This window comes from Hydra vulgaris, chromosome 05, assembly GCF_038396675.1.
Source record: "Hydra vulgaris chromosome 05, alternate assembly HydraT2T_AEP".
NCBI lineage: Eukaryota > Metazoa > Cnidaria > Hydrozoa > Anthoathecata > Hydridae > Hydra > Hydra vulgaris.
In genome coordinates this window covers 43,738,410-43,763,039 of record NC_088924.1, presented here as the reverse complement: position 1 = coordinate 43,763,039, position 24,630 = coordinate 43,738,410, and the positions used below count along the sequence as shown (strand labels likewise).

The 24,630-nt window shown below is 26.5% G+C and overlaps 1 protein-coding gene across 2 annotated transcripts in view; it reads right to left on the bottom strand.

Annotated features, from left to right (window-relative positions):
- LOC100205190 (sphingosine-1-phosphate lyase 1) overlaps nt 1–24,630 on the bottom strand; it is a 57,973-nt gene that overhangs the window by 20,189 nt on the left and 13,154 nt on the right. For both annotated transcript variants that reach the window (XM_065798257.1, XM_065798258.1), the window contains 13 exons: nt 19,203–19,270; nt 12,282–12,362; nt 12,139–12,162; nt 12,000–12,039; nt 10,030–10,112; nt 9,462–9,516; nt 8,549–8,622; nt 6,638–6,726; nt 6,312–6,348; nt 3,680–3,751; nt 1,646–1,681; nt 1,339–1,401; nt 1,166–1,245 (listed from right to left, as the gene is read on the bottom strand). In XM_065798257.1, the coding sequence (XP_065654329.1) occupies nt 1,166–1,245; nt 1,339–1,401; nt 1,646–1,681; nt 3,680–3,751; nt 6,312–6,348; nt 6,638–6,726; nt 8,549–8,622; nt 9,462–9,516; nt 10,030–10,112; nt 12,000–12,039; nt 12,139–12,162; nt 12,282–12,362; nt 19,203–19,270 (802 nt within the window). The remainder of the gene's footprint in view (nt 1–1,165; nt 1,246–1,338; nt 1,402–1,645; nt 1,682–3,679; nt 3,752–6,311; nt 6,349–6,637; nt 6,727–8,548; nt 8,623–9,461; nt 9,517–10,029; nt 10,113–11,999; nt 12,040–12,138; nt 12,163–12,281; nt 12,363–19,202; nt 19,271–24,630) is intronic.

Genomic DNA, 24,630 nt, shown 5'->3' with positions numbered 1-24,630 from the left:
AATAGTCTTTACAATCAATTCTGAACGTTATCTAATGACATTATCTACAACCTAATTCTATTATCACATCTCCTAGGTCTACATAACTGAACAGCTCCATTAGTCATTTTTTGCGATCATTGTGTGGCACAATTATAAAAATATTCTTTGTGGCTGGTGAGCTCTGATGTCTTCTAATGTACACCACAACAACAAAACTCAATAACTTAATGACTACGCTGACACTCATAAACACATTCATTTGGAAGCTCCACAAAGCACATCAGATCAGCGCTCGCTGACTATATGCTCAGATCTAATCTCAAACTTCATAGTACATCATTCCACACTAGTATGGGGTTGTAGCTCTTTTGGCTAAGAGTGATGGCTTGTGGCCTATGGTGACTAATGTGTGTATTTGATCAATTGAAATCCATTCTGTAGATCTTAAGTCTGGCTCTGCTGTACTCGCCCAAAGGCGTAAGAAGTGAGTGAATTTAGCTTTCTATTCACCTGATTTGAAAGTGGATGAAAACATAACAAGACAATACCAAACAGCTGAACGGAACATACTAATGCATTAAACTATCCCACCTGTAGACTGTTTGTTCTTTGTTGCATATGATATCTATGCATAGAGTGACTAAAGCATTAATTGTTCCTCCCCCTGAGCATTCTACACTTTGTTCTTCTACTTAACAAAAGTCTTACCACTTACTTTATAGTTTCTTATGATTTTTATTCATTATTCATCAAGACTAATTACAATCTGTTTTTACTGGATGACTCTGTTGGTAACCCATACGCGATCATTGTGTCGCATAAACAATTATAACCAAAATCATCATTAAAGTCATCATAATGCATTATAAAGGCATTATTTAGAATAGATCAATTGAACAGTTTTTGTTGGATTAATATATCAAAACAGTTAAAGAATTCAAACTTATTTTTAAAAATTAGAAACTACAAATACATTTAAATTTTTTTTGAAATAGTTTTTTGAAATGATAAATTCAAAAGCATTGTTTAAAAAGATAATTAAGAACTATTTAAAAAAATGCTAAATATTTCAACAAAAAAAAAGTCAAATTTATTATAGAACAAAAAAATACTAAAAAAGTGACTATAGTAGGGTTTCAAAAGTTATTCTACTCAAGTTAAAACAGCAACAATTTTTAATTACCCAGCCTTCTTCATAAAAGGAACCAAAAAACCTCCTAAACAACAGTCTGCATGCATAAAGATTTTATACTTTTGTGCCAACTAAAATAAAACGTAAAAATTCGTTAAAAAAATGTATAACTAATTTTGTATTTCCAACAAACTGAAATTAAGATAATTTTAAAGTAATTTTACTGTAGCAAGCTCTTCAATAGGATCTATACATCCATGAGGATAACTTGGTACTGAGCCAACAAGCTGGAATTCAAATTATAAAAAAGCATATAGATTAATAATAATAAAAAAATAAAAAATAAATTAATTTCAAATTGAAAATATTTTTATTCACAATATAACTTATGATTAATTATTAATAGAGGAAATGAAATATCTAAAATTTTTGATAAATATATGAAATATTTAAAAATAATAGAAGCCAATAGATAATAAAACAACAAAAATAGTAACAAAAAAACTAAGTAAATAAAAAAATAACTTGTACCAATATAGTTCTTCTTCCAATCGCTTTTTTTGTCAACTAAAATAATGAAAAATTATTTTAAATTTTACAAATTTATATATTATTGGGAAACTTAATAAATTTGTTTAAAGGTCTAAAACACAAAATCATAAAATATTTATAAAACTTGCTATTTAAGCAATTATATAATTTTTTTTTTCAAAATTTTTTTTGACATATGTAAATAAAAAATTGTAATAAAAATAAAAAAAGATTCAAAATTAAAATTTTTTTTTGCAATAATATTTATTTTTAATAATTTACTTTTTTAGTATTATTATTTTTATTTGTCAAACTTTTTAAATTATAATACATAAAAAGCAGCTTCATTATTTTAGCAATATGAATTGTGCACTTTTTTTGCATAAATAAACTGAAGCTTGAAAAAAGTTAAAAGATTATTGGGGATATTTATTTTTAATATAGTCCATTTTATTTTATTTTTTATTGATTATGTACATTTTTTTATTATAGTCTATTTTATCTCATTTTTTATTGATGTATATTTTTATTATAGTCTATGCTATTTTGTTTTTTATTGATTATATATGTTCATTTTGTTGACCTCTGGTAATTCACTTTTTAAAATATTATCTAAAAAGAATAAAGATACTGCAACAACAAAAAAGAACATTAAACAAATTAAAATTAAATTAAAAAATAGAAAATAAAAATAGCAAAGATTTAAAAATAAAATAAAACTTTATGACTTGAATTTTCTTAAGGACAATGCCTATTCAAAATAGCAAGACATTTCTAAATAATCATGCACAAAAAATTGTAAATATTTTGTCTACTTTTTTCTTATATTTCATACATTTCAATATAAAATTAGCAATCTCCAATTCACTTTTATTTAATTTTATATAAATATTTTGTAAACAAAGAATGGTGTACAAATGTTATCAAAGAATAAATAAGGTTTGAAATCAAGCACGAAGCAGAAAAACGTAAATTTTAGTTAAAAGACAATTAAACTTTACTTCTTTGGAAAATATAAGTTTTGGCTTAAAATATAAGTTTTGATCATGATTGTGTGTATATCGCTTTATGTCCCAGCTTCTATTTGTAAAAACAAAGAGAAAAAAAAAGAAAAAAAAAAAACACGCACAGAAATGGAAAAGCCCAGCATATAATGGTTCAAGCACTGTGTTGCTCAAATTCAAGACCATTAAAAAAGTTTTAAAATTAGGCTTTATTTAATTTCAAGACCTAGATAATACTATGTTTCACTTGTTTTAATGTATGACAACCTTATCTTCATAAAAAGTTTGTCTAATTAAAACAATAAGTACTTGAAACAAATCTAATCTGATTTGATACCAGAAGATGAAATGAAACAAGTCAAACAAATAAAAAATAAATAAAAATGAAATTATTTAAAACGAATGAACCAAACCTGGATTGTTCAAATTAATATTAAACTAAAATGTTTAAATGAAATGAATGAACCAAAACTGGGTTACAAAAATTATTAATAAACTAAATAGCAATAAATTAAAAGTGCCAATAAATACAATTTAAATTGTTTTTAAATGCATGCATCTAAACTACTCTTTTACCATTTTACTTTATATTACAAGCAGCTCAGCTACCATTTTTACTTAATACTACATTCATGTTGTGCGCTATTATTAAAATAGAGCTTATATATCTGAGATTGTAAAAATGTTGTGAAAAAAAAAAATTTAATTCAATTATGTGACTTCAGCCGCACAGCTCTACCCACAGGACCAGACATTATTATTATTTCACATGCATTATTCTTAAAGTTCAAAATTTTTTTAAAATAGAAAGTTTGAAATTATTCTAAAATTAAAAAGAATTTCACTTTAAATTCTACTATTTGATATTACTTAATATTCATGTTTTTATAGGTAGTAAGAATGAACATGCATTATTGTTAATATTTATAAACATTTAAGGGTAGTAAGAATGAACATGTATTATTGTTAATATTTATAAACATTTAAGGGTAGTAAGAATAAGCAGTTTTGAAGTTGTATGATATTATACTTTAACATTTGCTTTTCCGGTTTTCTTGTCCACTGGAATGTGAGTCAATTTGATTCCAAAATATTGGCATGCCTAAAAATAATAATTACAATACTATAATAATAACACAACTACCTGTAAAACAATAATAAACAATAGTTTAATAGCAATTATATATGCCACCAATGATGTCATACTGAAATGCCATGCTTTCACTGAAGCCACCTTTGAAGACTTCAGTAAAAACATCAAATGAGGGCTTGGGTTTGGGCAGGTACAATTTAGATAAGAAAAACATTTATAGCAAAAATTGTTTTTTTGATTACGCTATGAAGCACAATTCTTGGTCCTGGCTTCTAAGTATTATATTTCAATAGGTTATGTCTAAAGTGTGTGAAAAAATGACTTCATTATGCACAAACTTTGCTTACACAACAAAAACACAAAGAAAACTTGTTATTTTATGAAAATAAAACGATTTTTTTTCATTTTTGTTATTATGATCAAGTAAAAACGAAAATTGGACAAGGAATAGGAAAACACAGTCAAAAACTACTCAACAAGATTCAGAAATGTTTAAATTTTCTAGATTTACAATTGCACTGTGAATCACTCTCTCGAAGTAGTACCCAAATGTAGTCCCCCACCATGTTTTGTTATACTGTCCTTGGTAATGATGTTCAAAGTCCAATATATCTTGATGAAAGTGCTCACTTTGCTCCTCAGAGTAAGCGCCTATGTTCTCCTTGAATTTGCTGAGATGTGAACCAAGGATATGGACTTTCAGAGACAGTCTGCATCCCACTTTGACGTAATCAACTCCACATAGTTTTCAGCTTTGTGATTACCAAGAAAGCCCTGAACAACTGCAACAAAACTGCTCATAGCTCACTGTCTTGTTCAACGGCTTTGCAAAAAACTCACATTCTATGATCTTCTTGATCGGTGATCCGCCTAATATACCAGCCCTGACCTTAGCCTTGGAAAACTTTGGAAAAAGATCTTGAAGGTATTGAAATGCTGCTGACTCCTTGTCAAGAGCAGTGACAAATTGCTTAATGAGGCCTAACTTGATGTGCAGCAGTGGCATAAGCATTTTATGAGGTTCTATCAGCAGCTTCCACTTCAGATTGCTCCTCCCTACAGAAAACTCGGTCTGTTGTGGCCAGTTCTTTGTGCGATAATGCACCTCAGTGTCAGGGCTGTCCTAAAGAAAGCAAACTGAGACAGAGGAAACAAGGAAATTTTGTGAAACCTCCTTTATCGGGAGAGATGGGTAGTTATTTCCATTGTGAGGCTCCAGGATGAACTGTCTATGATTAGGAACCATTCAATAGGATTACATGCAATACCTGTAACCTGGAATAGCAATGGCAATATTGTTACAGAAGCACAGCTCATCATGCTGACTGAAGAAGTTGGAGAATCTTTGATGCCACTTCCTCTGATCTGTGACTTACAAGCTATCATTAATCAAGTTTCACTGTTTGAGCCTGGATATCAGAAGTGAATTTGTAAGCCGGAGGTCCCTAATTAAATCGTTCACGCCTTTCTGGTTTCAAAATATGAAACGATTTAAAGATGGAACACATTTGCTTACAGTACACAACTTATGACAAAACTTTGGAAATTACAACTCCTTGAAATGTGCCAGATTTAAAACATTGAAATTTTATGAAAATAAATTAAAACGCATCTAAGCTAGAAGCAACTGTTCAGTTTACCTTCAAGTGTTTTCTTACAATTTTTGCATGTGAAATGCGGTGCCTAAAACTCGACTTGGTCCCCGACTGACATGCCAAAGTATGCCTTGTAGCCCTCGCACATTTTACGACTTGCTCCTACAGAATACTTTTTCACTCTTGACTTTTTAAATTGTCTAGACACGTAGCAGAATGACCAGCTGGATTTAAACAACCTCTTGATTTCATATCAAATAAATAACTTCTCTTCAACTACGATTCATTATCCTTTTAGTCTGCAATAACACAAATTAGAATCTTTGTTCGAGACACCTGTGCTTTTATACTTGTATGGCTATTTTTGGAACATTCAAGAATGTTCTAGAAAGTTCTGAGAGTTTTTTAAACGTTCTGGAAGTTTCTTGAACGTTTTAGAGTGTTTATGAGAACTGTAGAAACATCTGGACAACTCTAGCAGTTCAAGAATATTATAGGAGGAAGCTCGACTAATCGATTTAAAAGCAAGTCAAGATTTTTCTCGAATAAATGCAATATATCAAACTTCATTGTCTCGGTCACAGTAGCAAAGTTTTCCTAGAACAACAGCGATTTCCTTTCTGTTCTAGACCTAACAGGTTAGGAAAATATACTTTTAACCCAAGAACAGAACAAAAGTGAAATATATTACATTGTGTTATTTTTTAAATTGTGTATATGTAGATATATTTTTTAATTGTTTTTTGTTTGCCTGGTAAACTGCAGGGATTAATATATTTAGGTGTTTATAATATATTTATGTGTATAGATAAAAACAAAGTTATGCGTTTGTGTGTGTGTGTGTATATATATATATATATATATATATATATATATATATATATATATATATACTTAATACGTAAAACTAATTATAAAATAAATTTTAAAATAAACTATTAGAAGTTACTGGATGTTAAATAACAAAATATAACCTTGTCAAAAGCAGGGTGAGCACTAACAGGAGCAATACTAAAATAAAAAATTGCAAGAAAATATTCACAATAACTACTTATTTTATTATTCTTTTGCCAGAAAGGAATTTAAGATTAAAAATTTACAGAAACACAATCACAATCATTAATACAATAAAAAAATTGAGTTTACTATTTTGAAAATAAATTAATGACTATAGTTTATAAACTAATAATTAACAATTAGTGAATTGATAACAATTACTGAATTAATAAGAATTAGTACATTAATAACAATATATATTATAACTTGCATAAACATGATTAACAGAATATTTATCTATTACATTTCAGGATATCGAATTCCTCTTTCTCGTGCAATCTCCCTATAACATTTTACTGCCATTAAAATACTTTCAGTTCCTCCAGATGTCATCTATAATACAAAAAAAAATGTATGTCACCATATATTGTTGCCACTAAAATCAATTGAGTCAAATTATTAGTTTTAAACATTGTCTTTTTAACAATTTTTTAGAAAGATATTTATCCTCTGATATTTATAACTTTTGATTTGTTATTATTATTACTACTCTTTTATTATATTTATTTTTAATATTTATATTATATTTATATATAGTTATCATTACAATTTTTATTATTATTACAATAGTCATCTGTATTGTAACATTGAAGACTAGTAGTTGCACAATTTGTAAAAGTCCATGAAAATTTACAACTTTTTTCAGAATATCAGAATATATTTCAGAATATAATCAGAGGATATATAAAAAATTTTCAAAACTGTTATTACTATTTTTAGAAATCAATAATTACTACATTGATAATGAAGTATGTATAAAAATGTATGTATGTTCCTGTATAAAAAATTGAGATCAAAAAAGAAAAGTGTTTATGATTGTTACTGAAGTTTTTATTATTTTTAAGTGGAAAACTTTTCTTGACTTTTTCTTAGATTTTCCTTTTGTATCTGAAAGAGATGATTAAGAGATTCTAAATAATTTTTTAAAACTGCTAGAAACTATATTAGCTGGTTATCTCATAGCGTTTCTTGCACTTAAGAACAACAGTTCAGAAGATATTCAACAATTTTCTAATTATAGAGAAATTTTAGTCAGCCTTGAAACAAAAAGCAATCAAAAAAATTCAAACTTAAGAAAAACAAGGCAGGATCAAGAGCAGCAAAATTTATATATATATATGCACAAACACTTGATAACAAGTCATGGTATATCTGCTTTTTAGTACAGAGAATGCATATGAGGAGTACTACTACCAGATAAAGTTAATTAAATCATCACACTCATACCACCAGGCATGACTTGTTGAGCTTAAGTTAGACTTAAATTAACTTAATTCATTCTAAACAGAAAATCTAGCTAGGAATTTATATCGCTTTATTGGAATATCGCTTTATTTAATTCTTTAGGAAATTCTTTAGTTGACTCAGCAAAATCAGCAAATTAAACCTATGAAGTTATAAACTGATTGGCATTTATCGAGACAGGAAAAAGATACATTGATCTCTAAAATCTCTGAAATACAATTTATTAAAATAAACTACGCAGTGTGTAAAAAATAAATGTGTTCTTGTTACTCTAATATAAAAAAAAGATGTTTATAAAGTTTCCTAGTTCAATGCTTCTCTCAAGAGTCTTAATACCCATTGCAAATATATTTACCAAAAATTAGCATAATTAGCAAATTTATTTTCATGTTAAAGCCCTTGTTGTTAAATTCATGATTATTTTGGCTTCTCATTCAAAATTGCTTTTTGTAAACAATTATTTAAAATTTTTTGAAAAAATTTATTTATAAGCAATTTACATGATTACAATTAAATTATCATTCAAAGTTTGATTAAAAGCCTTAAAATAATTTTTTCTCTCTTTCAACTGTTTCCGTTTGTTTTCTCAACAAGCAAAAAATAGTGGAAGAATAAATAAAAGGGTGTAATAGACAACCTTTTAAAGCAACTATAGTTTTTGTCTTATAAACACAACTTTTTTAAACAACTATATTTCTTTTGTAATAAACACAACCTTTTAAAGAAATTATAGTTCTCTTGTAATAAACACAACCTTTAGAAGCAACTATATTATTTATATTATCTAATCATTATGACATGATCATAATGATGAGATCCTCTTAATATGTTTATTTTAGCAATTTTTATTTTATAATAGTATTAGAATTTGGAAAATAAAATAAATTAAACAAACTAAATAAAACTTTACCATTCCACAGCATTCAGGAGTACCATTATACATGTTTATACACATGCTAACTATCTCAGCTTCCATTTTACGCACTAAAACATATAATGAGGTTTATAGTTATAACTAATAAGTATATGTATTTATGTATATAGTATCTATAAATATAAACATACATACATCCATATATATATATATATATATATATATATATATATATATATATATATATATATATATATATATATACATATATATATATATATATATATATATATATATATATAAATATATATATATATATATATGGATTTAGCAGCACATGAAAAGTTACTGATAAAATCATATTAAAAAAACTGTTTTCAAAGGTTTCAGTCACACATCATCCGCCACAACAAAAGATTTTGTATATAGATGCTGCCTGTCCAAATCCTCATCTTATTAATGAATTATAAAAATCATAAAATTGAACATACCATACCTTCGCGGAGATAGCTATCCAATCAGACATATCATGCCAACTTTTCAATGTGACATAACATGTCAACATGACATATCAATGCCAATCAGGCAAAACTGCAACAAGTTGCAGACAAGTAACGATTTACTAACAACCAACAAGTTACAGTCAAACAACAAGTTACAAATAGACAATTAATTACAAACAAGCTAATATTATAAGCTAATAATGAATTACAAATAATAAATTTTTAAGATTGTTTTAGTTATTATCTTTTTTTAAAAAAGATTTTGTTTAAATCATTTTCATTAATTAAGAAGAATATTAACACGATTAACGTGTTTGTTAACTATTATTGTTGCATTTAATGATGATGTTGTTGTTTTTGTTGTTGTCTATGTCATTTTTCTTGTTTTTGATTTTATTGTTACTTTTGAAAGTTGTAAAATTTTAAATAAATAAAAAAGTAACTACCATCAGGAAACACATCTGAGTGAAGTGGGTTTGACCATATATACTCAGCATAGACCTAAAACAATTTGCACAATTTTTTAAATCTAGAATTAACTTTAAAAACAAAACAATGCACAAACATACTGCATCACAAATTAGGAAAAAATCTCCTGGGGCTTCACTAATTTTCATAAACATAAAGTAATGACATTGGGTGGAAGAGAAAGTACATTTATATATCAAATTTATATATTAAGTGGAAGTGGAAGTGAAAGTACGTTTAATGATAATATGCGAGTGGGCAGCTTTGTCATATGAGAAATGAGAATTAAAAATTATGCTTATATTTTTCTTTTTCATCTTTTTCTAAAAATTGTCTAAATCATAAGTCACAAATATTTAAAGTAATTACTTATTTATTATAAATACTATAAACAATATTTACAGAAAATGTTGATCTACCATAGTATTAAGATGATTAAATGAATACAGTGGTCTTGAAAATTAACTTTTTGAGAATGACCAAATACTATTATAGTTTCTACCTAAAAGTTTATACTAAATATCTATATAGACACATAAATGTTACCTTGGTCATTAAATTTGACAGTACATTATCAGATGAATAAACAGTACCAGAAACATATCCATTCATCCAACAATCATCTCCATCTAAATCGGATTTGAGTTATTTAAATCATCATATTGTAAATATTTTGCTCTATTATCATGAACATTCAAATTAATTGTGTGAATATTTGAATATTGATTTTCAATAATTTTTAATACAAATAAACATATACAATAAAAACGAAACTTTTCTATTTTATTTTATTTGTTTTATTATTTATTTTTTATTTAAAAATTATTATTTTAATATCATAGGCTTTTTAAGATTTTCTTAAAACTAGACTTCTTTAACAAAGATTTTTTAAAGTTAAGAGATAGAGAGTTAAAGAAATTATCTCTTAAAAATTTAACTAACCAATTAAAACTTTTTTATTTTTTAAGTAGTATAATTTAAAAGAAAAAATCATTTAATAATCCAATTGTTTTCGCTGAAATAATTGTGAAGCATTTTCTTAACCTTTAGTAGTGTGTGGCCATCATGATTTTAGAACATAAAAATATAATATAAAACAAGGATATATAGAATATCAGGGGTCAAAATAGGTGCAGGACATTGGACTATTCTTGAGAAATGTTAGAGGCGATCAACCATTATTAATTTTTACTGACAAAATGAACAATAGTTGGTTGCCCCCCCCCTTACCTGTGAAACTATTGAATAGAGGCTAAATAGAAAAAGTTATGAAAAAAGGTTTATTCAAAAGCTCTGAAACAGAAGATTTGAGAAAAAAAGAAGCCAAACTGAACATTAGAAAACAAAAAAAATTAAATATAATATTAAAAGGTTTTTTTATTTGTCATCATCATTATTTTTGTTTTAGCGCCTAAGAAAGTTTGAACTTTGAGTTTTTTTTTCGGCTTTGTATTTTTTCCTGAAATCACTAACTCTAACTGTTAATATGCTGATATTAACAGTTAGAGTTAATATGCTGATATTAACAGCATCCTAATGACAAAATCTTTATGCAGATGATTGAAGACCAGCACATAGAGATATGGCAGTTTCAGGAGTAAGGGACCCTATTCTTTTTTTGGACCTAAATCTTTTTTAATGCACCCTATTGGATGTACTAATTAGTCCTAATCTGTATCTAAAATCATTGCTCATTTTTTCAAATGATGAAAAACTGAACTCTTTAGAAAGCTTCTAAAACAAAAACAAAAAAGAAAAGGACTGAGCACTGAACAATATCCTTAAAATATACCATTTATATCTCAACATACAGTCAGTTTTTATTTTTCTCAAATATTTTTTAAAACCTTACTAAGAACAATGCAGAAACCTTCCATTTCTTCTCTTGCCTAGTCTTTTTCTGCATAAATACTTGTCAATATATTCACTATTTTCTCATATAAAACCAACATTAAAGTGCCCAATATTTAATATCACACTTTTGGTCACACTGACACTCTCATAAGCAACCTTAGAGGGGGCTAGGACCTGTTGCTCTAATATACTTTTTAATGATCAGTCATTTATCTTCTACCAGTCTGATCATACATTGTTGGCCTTTGACCAATAAGATACTATCAAACGTGCCTCTTGTTGAACCATAATAGGCAATGCAGTAACTTTTTGAAACTTAAAACTATAGAATTTCAAAGCAAATTTTTATTACCAAAAACCCATCAAAGTGTTAGCCTGCTTTGCAACTAAAGAAAGCTTGGAATTTTATCATGAAACCATCACTAGTAAAATTACTATTCAAGATTAACATGATCTGCTCATCACACAAAAGTAGAATTCTATCCTCATCAAACTAAAGTAGGATTTTACTTCAATGTTTTATCTTTCCTAGTTGATTTGTATTTTTCATACAGGATTAATTTAACATTGAAACTTGAGACAAAAATTTTGTTGTTGTCTTTTGTCTTGAATTTCAATTTTGTAGAAGAGAAAAGAATTAAATACAAAATACAAAATTATACTTATTTCTTTATATTTCTTTATTTCACTTTGAATATTTTCCTAAAATAAAAATAAAAATATTCCAAATCCCAACTTTCATTATTTTTCCAAAATTTATTTTTAATAAAAGATCAAAATGGGAAAATTACAAAAAAATACCGGGGAAAGTCCATTTAATGGTAACTAAAAACAAAAAATTAAAACTAAAATTAGATTAATTCATAAAAAACAAAATTTGCAGCTTATTTTTAGAACAAACTTTAATGGTTACGCAAAGTAAAAACTTTTTTAGTATAAATTACCTTTGTTACATAAGGAAGACCATTTGTTAAAAAAGAGGTTTCTTCAATTTCTTTGCAAGTTTTATCAATTTGGTGTTGAATCTTAAAATAAAATGATTTTAATTTCACATTAAGTTATATTGTTTGTTATTTTTTTGAGAACAAACTAATTAAAGCTTTTAAATACTGTTAAAAAAAAAGAAAAAAGATCCTAAATATTTAGATTATCAACAACTTCTAGCTTTTAGATTAACAAACAGTTTGTATTCAATTTTGCAGGCATTAAACTCTCATCTTTGTCTTTGAGGTATTTTTTAAGTTTTATATACTTATCTGCACAGCACACTATTAGATACTTTAAGATAAAACGGACTATGAAGAGAAGATCTATCTACTTTTATCAGATAAAAACGCATATAAACTATTCTCAGAAGATCCAACAAAAAGTAAAGCAAGAGATGTTAACAACCTTATTGAATATATGTTTCTTCATCATATGATTGATAAAAAAACATTGGAGTTCCTTCGTCCAAAAACACCTCTTCATACACCCCTGTTTTATGGCCTTCCCAAAATTCATAAAATAGGCATTCCCTTAAGACCAATTGTTTCTGGTTGTGACGGACCAATCGACAACTTGTCGTTCTTTATCACAGAATTTATTCAGCCAGTTGCTGAACAACTACCAGCATACTTTAAAGACACAACACACCTCCTTAAACTCCTTCAATCTCATGTACTAGAAACCAACAATTATATCCTTGTCACGGCTGATGTTATATCTTTGTATACAAACATTCCTCACCGCGAAGGTATTGACGCCGTGAAATTTTATATAAAGAGTGCACCGCCATATAATGGACCCATAAAATGCCCACCTATTGCTTTTATTGACATTATATTAGAAACCATCCTAACCCACAGCAACTTTTAATTTTCAACTGATCACTTTTTACAATTAACAGGAACTACCATGGGAACACATATAGCCCCATTCTATGCTAATTTATTTATGGGAAGAATTGATGAGAAAATAATTGACCAATTTTCAATGTGGATTTCTTTTTATAAAAGATTTATAGATGATACATTTTTTATTTTTCATGGGCCTCCAGAGAAACTAACAAAAGTTTTCGAATTTATGAATGCCATCCACTCTACGATCAAATTTACTTTCAATAAATCTAACAATTCTATTAATTTTATGGATCTAACAATTATCAAAAAGCTAGATGGAAAGTTAGAAACAACAATATTCAAAAAGGCAACAGATACAACAGCACTATTACATTATAATTCATTCCATCCCCCTTATCAAAAAAGCAACTTAGTATATAGCCAAGCGTTAAGATACAATAAGATTATTTCGAACAATTACAACCTAATAAGAGCTAAAACAACTAGCACAAATTTTAGTTATACGAGGCTACCCTATTCAATCTATTAACAAAGGTTTTAAAAAAGCACTATGACATACACAACACGAACTTGTCTACAATAAATATAAATAAGAAAGAGAAAAAGAGAGAATTTTACTGATAGTGACAACATTTGGAAAAGTTGGAAAACTTATCAATAAAATAATAAAAAAGCACTGGAATATTGTGGAACAGGATACTGATCTTAAAAATATATGGCCAACTCCACCTATTGCGAGTTACAAAAATATTAAATCGATCAAGAAATTTCTAATCCAAACGGCACATAAAAAAACATAAATGAAAAATCTATACATATTTTTTTTTTACTAAGCTACAGTTCCTAGGTTTTACTATTTAAATGTTATAATATTATTGGTTTACCTTACATAACTTTTCTAGTTTTTTCCATATTTGATTGTTTAGAATTAAACTTTTTATCGTGCATTTGTTATGGTCTCAAATATACGTTAATTTGGACCGTAGAGAAAGCCTTATTTTAAAATATGTTTTCCCTCTCTTTACATTAATTTTGTATTTGGTATATTTCTCATGTTATTCTATTTAATTACGTAAAAGATTAAAAACTTTATTATCTAGTTTGTTAGCTAGTAATTTCTTTTTTTGTTTCTTTGTTTATTCATTTAGTGAATTTTGTTCATAAATAAAAACAGTATTAAAATTACTATTTATATTTTTAAATCTTTACATTTTTGTAGGCGATATATATATATTTTCTACTTTTTCATATATTACTTGATTTTTAGTTATAATTTTAAGTTGCGTGGGTTGTTTCATTTTCTAACACTTTAGATTGATTAACAAAATTCGAATGAAGTATCTATGACAGCGTTAGAGTATTTTGATGACTCTATTGTGTTTTATTTAATTTTAAAAGGGTTTTTAATAGAGTACATTGCCATTTGATTGTTTCTGGTTTATTTGTGCTGGATGTAACTATATGGTTTAAATAGTCTTAAGAGAAAATTTATTAGAATTATCTGTTTACACACTTTAGTTGTTTTAGTTTTTTCTACCGGTGGTATGGTAAGTGATTTATTTAATTATTTTTATTTATATTGCGCAGTAGATTGACACTTTTTATATCATATCATCAAAAAAATATTAGTGTTTTACAAATTTGGGTGTGGTTGGGTTTTGGCTATTTGTTGTGAATCCTTTTTTACTGCAGTATGGAATAAGCGTAAGTTGCGGGGTAAAGCACAAGTGGCGAAGACGTTTGTCTGACGGGATAAACTAGTTATAAGTGCTGATCCTCAACGAAACGCCAGTAATAATAGATGCAACTCTGAGGAGATGTTTATTACTTAATCACTACACAAACTATGTTTACACATTGGCATTAATGTTTTTTTCCATTCTAAAGCCTTTCATTGCTGGATGCATACTTTTTATTTTTGTAGTTAATTTTTTGTTTTATTTAATTTTTGTTTGGTGACATATTTTTGTATATCTTTGTTAATACTAGTGTTTATAAAACAATTTATTGTTTATTATTATTATTAGTACTGTTTAGGTGCATTGTCTGTCTTATTTATAATTTAAGTATTTCTATATTAATCTTTACTTTTTGTCTTGACAACTGTCAAAATACGCTTTGTTTGAAAAAAAAATCTCCTTTATTCTAATGAACTTCATTTCTCCCCTCAGACGTTCACTGCTCGTGTGTGACCATTCGGCGAATTTTAAATATGCCAGAATAATATATATATCACAAAGTTTTTAAATGATATTTAGATTATCAACAACTTCTATTTTTAGATTAATAAACAGTTAGTTTGTATTCAATTTTGCAGACATTAAACTCTCATCTTTGAGGTATTTTTTAAGTTTTATATACTTATCTGCACAGCACACTATAAAAATCAAGGATAAGTCAGGCAATTTTAATTTAAGTTTTAAAAAGTTTGCATAACTGTCTTAAACATATTCTTTCATTTGAAAAAAAAAATATTGATCTATACAATTCTTATTGTAATAAATTTATTTCATACAACAGATTTTATCAAATGAACTCAATACCAACACTATTTTTCTGCCATTTAGGTAAAAAACAGTCTGTCCAAACTGCTAAAATTTTAAAACTTTTGTGTGTTATATTTATGCAACAGTTAAGCAATATTATTATGCAATAGTTGTGTAACTTTTTTATTTTGAAACCTATCTGTCATTTTCTCTACTAAAAGCACATTTTAAAACTTTTATGAAATATTTTTATCCAACAGTTATGTAACTTTTTATTAGAATTTTATGCAAAAATTTTGTTGATGGTGCAATAAAGCAACCCAAAACTTTAAAATTATATTAAAATATTTTATATATAATCATATTTTATAATTTTTTTAAAATTATAAAATATAATTATATATAAAATATTAAATATAAAATAAAATTACATATAAAAGCCATATAACTATGTAACTAAATTACAATTTATAAACATGTACTTTTAGGAATCATTATGTGTAGCAAGATTCTTTCAGATATTATAACTCAATAAAAAAGAAAATTCAAGATTTTTATCCCTATTTGTATTTACGAAACAAGGTTATTCAAAAAAGAACTTTCTTTGCTGCTGTTGCTTCCATTAGCAGCAGTAAAAAAGAAAATAAAAAGTCTTATTGAATCCTTTTTAATAACAAGTGATAAAAATAGTATGAAGCAAAAAAATTTTTTTTTTATTAGTTAAAAAAAATTTGCTTTAAACTATTTTTAGCACTTGTTATCAAAAAGGATTCAATAAGACTTTTCACTTTATTTGTCACTGTTGCTTTTCCTTCTTCTATATCACAATGAATTCAATAAGATATCAGTTGAAATTATGTTTTTTTGGCTTTATTGGCTATGTATGCATAAAAAAATATGTTACAGACCCGAAGGAAAAACTCCTTATTTTGAACTTTAAAGGAGTTATACTTCTTAATACTGTTTTTATTTATGAACAAAATTCACAAAATGAATAAACAAAAAAACAAAAAAAGAAATTACTAGCTAACAAACTAGATAATAAAGATCCAAGATAAGTGAGGCAATGTCAGCTGCTCTAACAATAATACACAATCTGATTGTATTGTAATATAAAAAAAAAGAAAAAGTTTACCAATGTATTTAAAAAAATTTATCTTTACATTAAACATTGATAAACTAAACTATAACTATTAGGAAATAAAAGCATACCAGCAAATAAAAATCTTTGAGAAATATCAAATATAAAAAGAAAAAAGATGAAGAGACTATAGTGAGCAGTGGCATGCTGACCCCAGAGGTGATGCAGAACCCCAAACAGATCAGCAAACAACTTTTTACTTACTTTATTTATGCTATCACAAATCAATTTTTTTAATTATCTGATTTACAGTGTTAAATTTTGAGCGCTAGTATATTAGTATTTTGCATTATAAAATGCAAACATTATCTAACATCGGCCTTGAAAATATCACAAAATCTTAAGTCACTTTTGACAATTGTAATAAGTTAAAAAAAACTGTGTATTAAGATCATGACAATCAGATAGGAATTTGCAATCCTGAAATTATTGAGTTAATAGAAATCACAACCGCTGATTTTTAAGTATTAAAATAAAACTACTCGTAAAATTGAAGTTTTTTTGAATTAAAACATTTTATCATTAAAACTTTTTAACTTTTTAGTCGACTATCGTATTATTTAATAGCTATGTGACCATAAAATTAAAACATCAAGTTTGTTATTTGACCTTTTTGGGTGGTCAAAATATTCTCAAAATGATAAAAAACAATTAAAAAATTTATTTATCTAAAATATTTTTCTACTAATTCTATCTTAGTAAAAACAAAACAATTTATCTATTATTAATTATTCACTAGCTGACTGGACCTGTAAAAATACGGGTCTTTGTAAGTTTATTCCACACCAACCTTTTTTAAACCTTTTCCTTATATATATATCCAAGCTGTCCAGATCTGTAAAATACGCGTCTCCATCAAACCGACCATTTCTATACTTATTCCTTATTTACTTCAATATTTTTTAGTCAACGGTAGAAAAACAATTCATAAAAAAAATTGCTTTAAAAACAAAAAAAAACTAAAATACGCACCTTTTCATAACATATCTTTATCATGACATATATGCAACAAATTTCTCCGGGTTTTTGATGTTTTTAGAAATTTTTAGCTTTTTAAAAAAATCTCTCCCATTCGTTTTTTTGTAGTATATAATATCTTGATATATATTATGCATATAATCAATTGAACTTCTAAAATAGTATCTTAAAAAATCGAAAAAGATTAAAAAAAAAAAACAAAGTTAAATGGCAAAAAGAAAAAGTCTAATTAATGCTTTTATATGTTTAGTATGAACACAAATAAAATTTTGATTGTTTTGTATAAACAAAATTACCAATTAAATTATTTTGCATAACCTTTCTTCTTTTATTTAAAATAGTAACATACACTGTTTTTGGAACAAAAGTAAAACACTTTTGTTCCAAAAACAAGAATTTTTAGATTTACAAGATATCAGGTAAATTTTTATTTTAAATAAAACTTGGTATATATATTAATCATAATATCATTAAAGTTTTTGTAATTACTAAATAAAGTGTTGTTCAGTTACTTAACATTATAAAAATAATTTTTAAAACAAAATATTGCTTTAGCAATTACCTGTTGGGCAATAAAAAAAATCCATTGATTTTTCTACATTTTTCTAGACATTTGACCTTCATCTGAAACTTATCATTACATTTTTAAGCAATAATATCAATGCTGATATAAACCAGATCTATTTTTAATGCAATGTAACGCTACTTAGTTTACTCTTAGTTAAATGTCATAAAATGTAACGTTGTATAAAAATGTATAAAACATACTGTTTATGTATACGTTTACATATTTACGTTTATGTATTTATAGGCCTTATATCAAGCATATATGGTAAAATCCTGCAAAAATAGGCCTTTCTAGAAAAATACCGCATAGGCTTTTTGGAGCCAGCATGCCACTGCTAGACTTTCTTAAAGGAAGAACCTCCCAGCTTAATTCTACTATATAAAGAGGATTTTGGTATGCTTGACGAGCTTGGGAGTTTTGTAAAAATAAAAAATTGTTTACATATATATATATATATATATATATATATATATATATATATATATATATATATATATATATATATATATATATATATATATATATATATATATATATATATATATATATATATAAAATAAACATTTTAACGCTTTTTTATTCACAATATGTAGTATTTTTTGACAGAAAAATAATAATGTGAAAATTTGGAGTTAATAAATACACAATCCAATAATAGGTACAAGATTTTTTGAATCTATTTATTACAATTAGATCTTAGTCTTTTTTTAAAAAAACTATTAGGTCTATCAGTCTTTTTTAAATAAAATTATTTTTATATAATTTATAACAATATTAATACTTTGCTTACTTTTACTTTAACTTCATAAAGTTTTGAATTATTTGTTCAAAATAATTTCAAATCATTATACCTTAGTTCCGACAAATGGTAAACAACGCAGTTTTTTGAAAAAGGAGCGTTTCATGACATTGAAAAATCCTATGAAATAAGTTGTTAGAGAATAACTTAACAATAAATAAGACAAATGAAAGATAAAACAAATTTAAAATTTAACAGTTTAATATTTACTAACAAATTTTAGTTATTGAAAAAATAAAAATGAACTAATTAGATTTACAAAATTTTTTTTTTTTAAATATAGTAATCAAACTACCATAGTAATGACTACTTTTTTGTCTAAAAATCTTTTTATGATTTTTTATTTATATAAAATTTATTTTATTTATACATAATAATGCAATACAGGGGTGTACACTTGTGGTTGCCAGACGGTACCAGGCAACCGAATTTTGGGAAGGGCGACAATATATTCCTTTGATGCAATTAAGTTGCCCAAAAGGGCCACTATTGATTTATATTGGCAGTTCTTTTCTTTTTTTTCTCTCTCTTATTCAAGAAATCTATAAAAAGCAAAGTAACTATCTAAAATAATAATGAAACTAAATTTTGTCGCAATGCTAAAAGTTTATTTTCTGCATTTTCTATTATCAATTAGAACATAAGAAAATTATAAGAGCACTTAGACTTATTTAAAAAAATACTAAATTTTAACTAAAAAGTTTTATCGTTTAAACAAAAATATTATTTTATTTATTTATTTTTATTTGTTTGTCGAAATTCTACATTCATGTCTTATTCTGGAAATCAAAGAATTAGACTTAAAAAAAATGAATAATGACTCTAGGTTGCTTCAGGAAAAGATAATACATTTTAATTGTGCAATTAGTAAATACTTTTAAAAACTAGTTAATTATGGTCAAAAAAGATTTAGTTGAATTTACGCTGTAAAAATTGCATCTAAATTCCGATCCTTCGATTATTACATGTCTGAAATGATTTAAAAACAATTTATTCATCAAAAACCGTATATTATTTTAAACGGTCTCTAAAATTTGTTTAAATAGACTAGACATTTTTTTCAGTTCTAATTATTTTGTTTATAAGTTGATTATTGAGTTTACAAATAAGTTAAAGAAATTCATGTAAGTTGCATTCATTATTTTCATTTGTCACTATGTTTATTTTATTGCGATAATTATAAGATAAATTTTATATTATTAATTATAATTTATTCATTTATTTAGTATCGCGACATTGGACTTTTTAACTGCACGTAAAAGAAAACTCAAACCTGTTACTATGACCACCGCAAGCAGCAATGATGGACAAAGCCTATATGAAAAAAATTAAAGGAATTCGAACAATTCAACCATCGTGGTTAAAAGGATATTCCTGGCTTAGTTGTACACAGAAGAGGCAACAAAGAATATTAAAAGGTTTCTAAAAGAATTAAATAAGCAACGCAAAAAAAATCGAGAAGGTAAGACGAACAATGAGTTTGATGATACCATGATTTGCTTAAATTGCCGGGAGAAGTATTATCACTCCAACCGATTAACAGAAAACTACACACCAACAAAAAGCAAGATCAAACAATTTCCATATATATTCGGAGCAATATCTTATACAATCGAGAGTGTCACTAAACATTGCAAATCCACAAATACACAACACATCCTCGCGATGGATCAACAAAAAAAATTAGAAAAAGAAAAAAATAACAAGTTGAGTGAGGCTCAACAAGTCAAAACAACCATGTCAGAAGCTTAAAAAATACATTTGTAACTTTTGTTTCGAAACACATATGTGTTGAAGGAGGGTAAGCCATTTTCTGATTATAGTTTATAGTTTGGATAAAACCAAAGGTGTAAGTATCGGTATCACAATAGACAAGGTGGTGTAGATTTTATATTTTATATCAGATGTTTTTTTAAACCAATTTAAAATGAAATTCGCTAAATTTAGTCTACTGATGTCTATAGATTGGAGCAAATGGTAATTTACCAGTGCTATCAATTAATGGAAATATCAAAACTAGATTTCTGGCAATAGATAGTGTTACTTGACCTAACACATTGCGACTCACCACCCTAATTTGAAAATCGAAATGAAATGGGATCCTCGACAGAAGCCTCTAGGAATATGTTGAACAGAAATTGAAATTTATTGATTTTAATTTTTTTAAATTGAAACTTATAAATCTGAAGAGTTTTCAATAAGACACCCAGGAAAAATAACTTGTTTTTGTGGTGTAAATAATGTAAAGGTTTATAAATAAAAATGAATAACATTAACTTGTAATTTTCCTAATATTGAATATAAGGAAAAATTTTTCTAAATTATAATTGGCAATTCAATAAACTTTAATTGACATTCAATACCCACAGATAGGCAGATATTTTGTGATACTTTTGTGCACTAAAGTTAATTACTTGTGTTAAAAATTAAAATTTTGCATTAAAAGTTAATTTAATACTTGCAGCAGCCAGTTAAAAAATAAACATTTAAAAAAAAAATGATAAATTACACATCCCTTCACAGGCATAATAAATAGCGTAAACAGTTGAAATAAACAATGAAACTTTTTACTGTGGAGTTTCTATATACAAACAATCACCAAAAAAAATTTAAAGAGCTATACTCTTATGACATATACTCTTATATGTCAAGCACTCAAAATGCTACATTATACGGCATATAATGTAGGATTTTGAGTGCTTGAAGCATTTTGAGTTCTTTTTAAGTTCAAAAGGAGAACTCAAAATAACAATTAAGTTATATTATAAAGTCGAAATAAAAAGTAATACAATCAGCTGAAAGAAGAACTGTATATACACATAAAATTCAAGTACACTAATTTGATTATCTCTGATTTACATTACTTATAACAGTGTCATTATCATTATAAGCAAGATTGTAGTAATAAGGACTTTTACCCTTCATCGATGGAGCACTTATTTGACATACTACATTGTTGATGGCAAACCAATATTTTTAATGATATACTACATAATTGTGCATCATTAGTCCATATTAAATTTTATTTGTTTCTATGCATAAACTTCACATTAAGGCTTACATTACGTTTTCATTACAAATCTCAACCACAAGCCCTATAAGTGCAAAAACTGCTTATGATAATTAAAATAATTCAGACAAACTTTTAGATGCAATAAAGGTCGTACAATTTATATGCATGTACAATTTATCATCCTAAAAGCATGCAAAGTATTTACCAGGTTAAAAATTTAAGGGATCTTTTTTTAAAAGATAACATTATTCAGCAAATGAGCTTCATAGACAGTATCATTAGAGATTCTCCATAAAAACAGTTTCTCTCTATATAGTACAAAACAGTGATAGTTTCTTATCCCAAGGACTGTGTGCATCCCTTCATATTTTTGCTGTAGGTTAAAAAAAGTTTGATAGTTATTTGATAGTTATATTGATAGTATATCTTGAAAGAAAAAGTTTTAAAGATGTAAGATGATAAAGTATACCTTTATCATCTTACATCTTTACTGTTTTTGAACCCTACTGTTAGTGTGGTATTAGAAGCTGATATGTAATTGTTGCTTTCAGACTCACTTTTACTATTTCTCTTTTTTTAGTTCCTCTAATGGACTCTATTTTAATAGTTTTATTTTATTTTTTTTGCCATGCGATGTAACAAAAAATTGATGATCATCAAATAAATACTGAATTTATTTAATGATCATCATGGTAATAGATTAATAATTTATTAAACATTTGTAACTTTTGCACTGTGAAGCAGCACTATCACTGAAGTATTTTACTTTATTGCAAATCAACTTAGCATATTGATAGCAAGATTTTGATAGCTTCCAAGGCAGTGAAAAACTTTTATTGCATTTAAAAGTTTGTCTGAATCATTTTAATTATCATAAACAGTTTATGCACTTTTGCTCTTTTTCTGATATTTTTGATATTTTTTAAAATTATATCTTTTAAATTTATATCCAATGCTAATGCTACTAAGTCTGTCATATTTGTTTTTAGTTTTTTAACTTTTTACTTTCCATATGGTTATTTGTCACATTTACTTAGATTTTTGAGAAGAGATATTTCCTATCAAGATGCACTCATTTAAAACTATCTTATAAATGGTCAGAATATCTATAATCTTCTTCATTACCAACTTTATCTTGATTAACTTTATCTGTAATTTGTTAAGGTTTGAATTTATTCATACAGTTAGTATAAATTTTTTAACCAGGTTTGACCTTAAATCGACTGTTGATATTTTGACTTTAAACAATCTCTTGCTAATATTTTTCTTGTGGAGATCACAACAGTATTTTTGAGGTACTTCATATCTAGAAATGAAGTTTTATGGTGAAAAAATATCTCCTCATTTGCTTCAAAGGAGTATGCTGTCTTTTGAACTAAAACTTCAACTTTTCACAATATCTTTTAGTTTTATCATGTCATTTTACATAATACAATCACAATCTTCATTTGAAACAGTGGTGCAGCGAAACAAAGGAAAAGTACAACCTGTATTAAACTTCAGGGAGCTGAACATGTTTATTGAAACTGCGAACACAGATGCATGTGCTCATAAACAAGAGACTAAAGACGGTTTGGAGAAAATGTTTCAATAATTGATTTATCTTCAGCTTACATGCAACTAAAAATCGATGAGAAGCTCTGGGCTTACCAAACTGTTGTGTTCCGGCTCAGCAAAGGGTTTTTATTAATGAAGACATAATACAAACAGGTATTATGTCTTCATTAACAAAAATATCATCAATGTATGATGACGTTCCTTTCCAGATTCTTTCGTCTTGTGATAGCACTTTGTCCAATACCGCTTTCATTATGACTGGCATAATATTTAGTCCGAAACCCAAAATAAAAAGTTTAATAATTTATTTCAACTGTTTACTCTATTTTCTATGCATGCGATTATCATATTTTTAAAAAAAAGTGATATTTTGGCATTATATTTTAATATTTTACCAGGCTGCTGCAAATGTTAAACTGACTTTTAATGCATAATTTTGATTATTGGTATAACTTATTACCCCAGGTATATAAGTTATTACTCCAAGTACACGAATATAACAAAAAGTACTTTGCTGTCTGTACGTATTAAACTCAAAATAAAAATTAAAAATTTTTTCTTAATACAGCCTTAGCTTAAAACTTGTTTACAATCAGTCAAAAACGACCACAAAATTGGATTATTTTGTGGTTGTTTTTGGTGGCTAAATTTCAGGTGGTTTTTCTTATTTACAAAGATATGCTCCAGATTCTCAATTTATTCTGATCTTGGCCAATATTAATTCAATCATAACTTTTGAATGAATTGGTCAATCAAGCTGAAATTTTCATAAAATCTGTGCTTGGTCAAATTTTAAGCAAATCTAAGGTTTTAATATGGGGCATCGTTAAAAAACTAGTTGATTTCATATAGAATGACGTTGTAGCAATTTATTCACGATAAACGATTTATAAAACTAAAATCAGTTTAA